The sequence below is a fragment of the Saimiri boliviensis genome, chromosome 11, assembly GCF_048565385.1.
Source record: "Saimiri boliviensis isolate mSaiBol1 chromosome 11, mSaiBol1.pri, whole genome shotgun sequence".
In the NCBI taxonomy this organism is placed as follows: domain Eukaryota; kingdom Metazoa; phylum Chordata; class Mammalia; order Primates; family Cebidae; genus Saimiri; species Saimiri boliviensis.
In genome coordinates this window covers 42778044-42785531 of record NC_133459.1, presented here as the reverse complement: position 1 = coordinate 42785531, position 7488 = coordinate 42778044, and the positions used below count along the sequence as shown (strand labels likewise).

Sequence of the window (7488 nt, the reverse complement as noted above, 5' to 3'; positions counted from 1 at the left end):
TTTTTTTTAAGAGAGAGTCTCACTCTGTCGCCCGGGCTGGAGTGCAGTGGTGCAGTCTCGGCTCACTACAACCTCTGCCTCCTGGGTTCAAGCGATTTTCCTGCCTCAGCCTCCTGAGTAGCTGGGACTGCAGGCATGTGCCACCACACCTGGCTAATTTTTGTATTTTTAGTAGAGATGGAGTTTCACCATGTTGGCCAGGATGGTCTCCATCTCTTGACCTTGTGATCCACCCATCTAGGCCTCCCAAAGTGCTGGGATTACAGGCACGAGCCACTGCCCCCGGCCGCCAAATAGGTATTCTTATAAGTCAAATTTATATACAAGAGTAATGGTAGCAAATTCAACTGTGATTTTTACAAAACCACATGTATTGTGGTTTCATTCTAGCCATTAAAAAGCATTGTGCCCTCCTTGGTAAAGAACACTACTATACATTCCAGAAAATGCCAAAGACAAAGTGTCAAACACCAGATTGAGAGCTGAGAGCTATGCTCCCGTGTTGTAGCTTACTAAGATGACTAGAAATAAAGTTACATGAGGAATCAGAATTACATTGGGAATAATAGCTTTGTGTGTATGTGACAGTAACACGTGTGTGTGTGTGTGTGTGTGTGTGTGCATTTTGTCCTCTCTCTAAAGTTTTCTTTGCCCCCATGCCAATTTGTGACCATTCTGGGCAAGACTGAACAGGAATGTGTGTGTGTGTGTGTGTGTGTGTGTGTGTGTGTCTGTGTGTCTGTGTGCACTCACATTTGTGTGTGTGTACTATGTGTGTATGAACTTGGTATAGAGGGGAAAAAATCTTACAGAGAGAGGACAAATTGCTTAATGTTCTCACCTAAGAAATGATAAATGTATGAAGTGATAGATATGCTAATTACCCTAATTAAATCATTATACAATATGTGCATGCATCAAAACATCCCTTTTTGTCCCATAAATATGTACAATTATTATGTGTCAGTTTAAACAAATAAGAGGGGACAAAAATTTCAAGAATCTGAAAATACTTTATTCAGGTGCTGGGCTGATAATTCCTCCTTTTTGTGGCTGAGTGGACGGAGTCTCACTCTGTCACCCAGGCTGGAGTGCAGTAGTGTGATCTCGGCTCACTGCAACCTCTGCCTCCCAGGTTCCAGCGATTGTCCTGTCTTAGCCTCCTGAGTAACTGGGACTACAGGCATGCATCACAATGCTGGACTAATTTTTTGTATACAAATACTAAAAAGTAGAGACTGGGTTTCACCGTATTGGCCAGGCTAGTCTTGAACTCCTGATCTCAAGTGATCCGCCTGACTCAGCCTCTCAAAGCACTGAGATTATAGTCCTGATAATCTATAAGCCCTGCCTTGTTAATTCCTCTTGAAGATAAGAAGAATACAGAGTAGTTGTAACCTGGTGAGCAACGCGAAAATCCTTGTCCGCTGACTGATCAGTCTGGAGCAGAGACTAGAATCCCAAGTGAGATTTCATTTGAATTGCTCTGTTTTTCAAAACTTACACTCTTCCAGGCTTCCTGACATCATAAATAAAGAAGAAAAGGGCCTTCTGAGAAGTCAGATTGTTGTTTAACACAAAAACTATTTTAATCTCTCAGGCTTGGAACTCCTAGTCCCAAGCCTTGTGATAGTGCCAATATTTGTAAAAGCATACTTACCAAATTTCAGAAAGTCATTTATTATGTCTGTTGCAGGAAACAGTGCTGGTTCGTGAAATATGTAATATTTACTGAAGCCACTAAGTGAGAAGAAGCCGTTCCCTCTGTCTTTCGCCCACAGTTGCTTGTATTAACTGTGCCCCTGGCAAGCTTCTAGGCACACAGTGCAAAGCTGTGTCTCTTCCCCTGGGTGGGCACAGGGGAATGGGGAAGTCTTGGCAGCAGAGATGGAGACCTCTTGTCAATGACAAGGGAATGGAAAAGGAGAGAGGTGGAACAGACGCAACGTTGGCAATGGAAACAGAACAAGGCTAGCCACAAGGATGATATCCAAAGGCAATGGGGATTAGGAGAGGGGATGTTGGTGGGTACAGAGATCAGAGAGGAGACAGGAGTTAGAAGGGGAATTAGGGGAGGGGTGGAGGAGACAAAACACAGATGAGATGAAGATGGGTAGACATGAGGTGTGGATGGTATGGGGGACGATGGGATGGGCATGATGAGGGTGACAGTGGGGATGGGCCTGAATGTTTGCTTGGGTGGATGCAGGAGAATGGGAAGAGATGTGAGTTATAGAGATGAACGGAATAAGGGTAGAATGAGAACTGAGCACGTTGCAATGGGCACAGAGAAAAGACTCACTTATTCCTTCTTTCTCAAATATTGGGGGGCAGCTACCGTGTGCCAGGAGCTATTCTAAGAGCTGGGGATACAGTGGCACGTAAGACTAAGTTTCGGCCGGGCACAGTGGCTCACCGCCTGTAATCCCAGCACTTTGGGAGGTCGAGGCAGGTGGATCATGGGGTCACGAGGTCGAGACCAGCCTGGCCAACATAGTGAAACCCCGTCTCTACTAAAAATACAAAAATCAGCCGAGCATGATGGCGGGTGCGTGTAATCCCAGCTACTCGGGAGGCTGAGGTAGTAGAATGGCTTGAACCCAGGAGGCGGAGGTTGCAGTGAGCTGAGACCATGCTGTTGCACTCTATCCTGGGTGACAGAGCAAGACTCCGTCTCAAAAAAAAAAAAAAAATTAAGTCTCTTCCCTCATGGAACTTACAGGGTAGTAAGGGAAACAGAAAATAAATTTTCTATGTTATAATGAGAAGTGCTACAAATGAAAGTAAAGAAGAATAAACGTAAAGCTAAAGAGAGTGATGGGGAACGTCATACCGGAAGGGTGGTCAGAAAAGACTTCTACAAAGAGCGGACACGGGAGCCAGGGGAAGTGAGAGAGGAACGTGCAGGTGCCTTAGGAAGGGCTCCCTGGGGAAGCACAGCGGTACTCAGGCCTCTCCTAGCCAGAGCCAGCCTCTCTCCTTGGGGAATGGGTCTCCTCCTCTCTGAACATAAGGATTCAGTTCCTCAAATATTTCTTTTCTCTTGCCTCTCTTTTCCCGCTCTACTGGATCGCTCTCATAAATACACAGAAATAATCTACTGTTATTTACCATATCCTTTAAAAAAGATACTCTCATGGGCCAGGCACAGTGGCTGATGCCTGTAATCCCAGCAATTTGGGAGACTGAGGCGGGCAGATCACGTGAGGTGAGGAGTTTGAGACCAGCCTGGCCAACGTGGTGAAACCCCATCTCTACCGAAAAAGCAAAAATTAGCCGGGTGTGGTGGAGGGCACCTGAAGTCCCTCAGGAGCCTGAGGCAGGAGAATCACTTGAACCAGGGAGGCAGAGGTTGTGGTGAGCTGAGATCTCTCCATTGCACTCCAGCCTGGGAGAGACTCTGTCTCAAAAAAAAAAAAAAAAGAAAAAAATACCTCTCATGATCCTAACTTTCCCTCCAGCTCTCACACCCATCTTACTGCATATTTTTACAGCAAAATTTCCTGAAAGAATTGTCTACCCAACTAACTGTAATCCCTCTCTATCTTTTTTCTCTTGAACATGCTCCAATAAGCTTTTTTTTTCTACTCCACCCAATAAGCTTTTGCTCACACCATTTCCTGACACTGCTCTTGTCACCATCATTAATGACCTTCCTCTTATTAAATCTTACTCATTCTCAGACCTCCGCTTACGTGATCTCCGACACAGCTGATTACTTCCTCCTCCTTCAAACACCTATTTCACTAGGCTTCCAGGATGCTCCATCCTGATTTTCCTCCTCCATGATTTTCCTTCCTTCCTTCCTGACTACCTCTTCCTTCTCTGGCTCTTCTCTCCAGCCTCTCAATATCAGAGGTTCTGGGGGCTCCTGGGCCTCTTCTATTTTCTATTCACACTTATATCCTCAGTGCTCGCATCCACTCTTGTGGTTTCATTTATTTTTATTTACTATTATTATTTTAGAGACAAGGTCTTGCTCTGTCACCCATGCTGGGGTGCAGTGGTGTGATTATAGCTCACTGCAGCCTCAAACTCCTCGGCATCCACTTGCCTCAGCCTCCCCAGTAGCTAGGACTACAGGCGCGTGCCAGCATGCTGGCCAATTTATTTATTTACTTTTTGTAGAGATCTTGCTATGTTGCGCAGGCTGGTCTCAAACTCCTGGCGTCAAGGGATCCTCTCACGCCCGCAAAGCTGTGGGATTACAGGCAGGAGCCACTGCAGCTGGTCCACTCTTGTGGTTTGAAATACCACCCACAGCCGGGCGTGGTGGCTCACGCCTGTAATCCAAGCACTTTGAAGGCCGAGGCGGGTGGATCACCTGAGGTCAGGAGTTCAAGACCAGCCTGACCAACATGGTGAAACCCCATCTTTAAAAAAAAGAAAGAAAGAAATACCACTCACACACTGATGACTCACAAATGTTCAGCTCCAGCTCAGATCAGTCCCCTGAATCCAGACTTGACTGGATTTCTAAGGGGCATTTCCATGGACACATCTAAAACTGCCCTCCTTATCTTCCCACCCAAACCCACTCTTCCCACTATCTTCCCATTTCAGTGAAACTCCTTCCTTCCAGTAGCTCAGGCAAAAAACCAAAAATCCCTGGATGTTTCACTTAACAGTATGTCTTGGTGACCGATTCACGTTAGCACAAATGCATCCATTTCATTTATTTTAATAGTTATACAACATTCCATTTTATGTATTTGTCATAATTTATTTACTCCTTTTTTTAGCCATTTAGATTTTTTTATCCTTTCCTGTTATAAACAATATGAAAATCTTTTAGATATATCTTTCCTGTTTTTCTCCCCATACATCCAAATCCATCAACAAGTCCTGTTGTATCCGCCTTCAAAATATGTTCAGAATCTTACTAGTTCTCACCACCTCCATCATCACCACCCAAGCCCAGGTCACCATCATCACTTGCCCAGTCATGATTGTCCCCTCCAAAAAAAAAAGGAAGAGGAAGAGGAGAAGGAAAAGGGCAGCCCAGGTGGCAGAGGGAAGCATCAGTGTGATGAGGGTGGATGGGAAGCTTCAGGTGGTTAAATACTACGGGAGCAGAGAGGAGGTGGCCAAGAGCGAGGAGAGCTATGCTGAGGTGGTGTCGGGAACCAGAACGTGGAAGTCTGGAAGGCCACCCTAGGAGCATGGATTTCTGCTGAGCCAATGAGGACCCATCAAAACCTCACCAGGTTGGCTCCAGCATGGAAAATGGGTTGAGGAAGTAGAGACTGGGAAACCCCATAGGAGGCAGTCGTGACCTGCCAATTGTAACAGTGAATGGGACAAGGGAGGTGGTCATGAAAATGAAAGGAAGCGAGAAAATTCCAGATTTTGAGGAAGCGACGCCAACAGGACTCTTGGTTGTAGGTGGGGTCATAGGGAAGAAAGGCTTGAGCTTGGGGTCTGAGTGGATGAAGATGCTTCTCACTGACACAGGGAAGCTGGAGAACAAAGGGTTTGTGAGGGAGACAAGGAATCAATTTCAGACTTAGTGACTTCAAGCACCTGAAAGAGTTCATGGTTGGATATAAAGGCCTAGAGCTAAGGAGCCAAGGGTGAGCTGGGAAGATATTTAGAAGTAACCTAAGTGTAGACGGTGACGGAAACCACAGGAGGAGTGAGCTGTGGAGAGGGAGAGAAAAGACCCAGCTCAGAGCTCCAACACCACAAACATTTCCAGGAAGAACCTTGAGAAAGTCAGGAAGGGAGGGGAGTAAGAAGTGGAAGGGAACCAGGAGAGCTGTTCGAGAATAGAGCTGACTTCTGCTGAGAGGTTCACAGCTGAGCATGAAACATGCCCACTGGATTTATCACAGCAACAGCTCATTGGTGACCTTGAGAGGAGCAGTTAGGACATGATGGTGTCTGAAGCTTCAGGGATTGAGGAGTGAGAGGTGAGGAAGAGGTATTACTGCAGGGCTGAATTAACACCTTTAAAAGATCATGGGCCGGGCGCGGTGGCTCAAGCCTGTAATCCCAGTACTTTGGGAGGCCGAGGTGAGTGGATCACGAGGTCGACAGATCGAGACCATCCTGGTCAACATGGTGAAACCCCGTCTCTACTAAAAATACAGAAAATTAGCTGGGCATGGTGGCGTGTGCCTGTAATTCCAGCTACTCAGGAGACTGAGGCAGGAGAATTGCCTGAACCCAGGAGGCGGAGGTTGCGGTGAGCTGAGATCACGCCATTGCACTCCAGCCTGGGTAACAAGAGCAAAAACTCCGTCTCAAAAATAAATAAATAAATAAATAAATAAATAAATAAATAAATAAAAGATCATGGTTCCCAGATTGGGTGTGGTGGTTCATGCCTGTCACCCCAGCACTTTGGGAGTCTGAAGCAGGCAGATCACAAGATCAGGAGTTCGAGACCAGCCTGACCAATATGATGAAACCCTGTTTCTACTAAAAATACAAAAATCAGCTGGGCATGGTGGTGGGCCCTGTAGTCTCAGCTACTCCGGAGGCTGAGGCAGAAGAATCGCTTGAACCTGAGAGATGGAGTTTGCAGTGACCTGAGAAAACGCCACTGCACTCCAGCCTGGGCAACAGAGCTAGACTCCGTCTCAAAAAATAAATAAATAAATAAACAAAGGAGGCGGTTCCCATCCTACAAAGAATACAAAATGAGTTTTTAAATTTTTCAAAAATAAAATAAAAGTATATAAATGTTAAAATTAAAATAAACTCTTTCTAAATTATTTTCATTGGAGTTAATTGCAAATTTGTATTAAAAGGATAACTGCTCGGGAACCGCCATCTTCCAGTAATTCGCCAAAATGACGAACACAAAGGGAAAGAGGAGACGCGCCCGGTATGTGTTCTCCAGGCCTTTTAGAAAACGTGGAGTTGTTCCTTTGGCCACATATATGCGAATCTATAAGAAAGGTGATATTGTAGACATCAAGGAAATGGGTACTGTTCAAAAAGGAATGCCCCACAAATGTTATCATGGCAAAACTGGAAGGGTCTACAGTGTTACCCAGCATGCTGTTGGCATTGTTGTAAACAAACAAGTTAAGGGCAAGATTCTTGCCAAGAGAATTAATGTGCGTATTGAGCACATCAAGCACTCTAAGAGCCGAGATAGCTTCCTAAAACATGTGAAGGAAAATGATCAGAAAAAGAAAGAAGCCAAAGAGAAAGGCACCTGGGTTCAACTGAAGTGCCAGCCTGCTCCATCCAGAGAAGCACACTTTGTGAGAACCAATGGGAAGGAGCCTGAGCTGCTGGAACCTATTGCCTATGAATTCATGGCATAATAGTGTTAAAAAATAAAATAAAAGACCGGGCAGGGCGCAGTGGCTCAAGCCTGTAATCCCAGCACTTTGGGAGGCCGAGGCGGGTGGATCACGAGGTCAGGAGATCGAGACCATCCTGGTCAACATGGTGAAACCCCGTCTCTACTAAAAATACAAAAAATTAGCTGGGCATGGTGGCGCATGCCTGTAATCCCAGCTACTCAGGAGG

General features: G+C 45.7%; 1 protein-coding gene across 1 annotated transcript; it reads left to right on the top strand.

The window, feature by feature from the left end:
• Positions 1 to 6797: 6797 nt before the first annotated feature.
• LOC120366102 (large ribosomal subunit protein eL21-like) lies at positions 6798 to 7280 on the top strand. The gene has a single exon (XM_039474551.2). It carries the CDS (start codon positions 6798 to 6800, stop codon positions 7278 to 7280), a length of 483 nt encoding a protein of 160 aa, XP_039330485.1.
• The last annotated feature ends 208 nt before the right edge of the window (positions 7281 to 7488 follow it).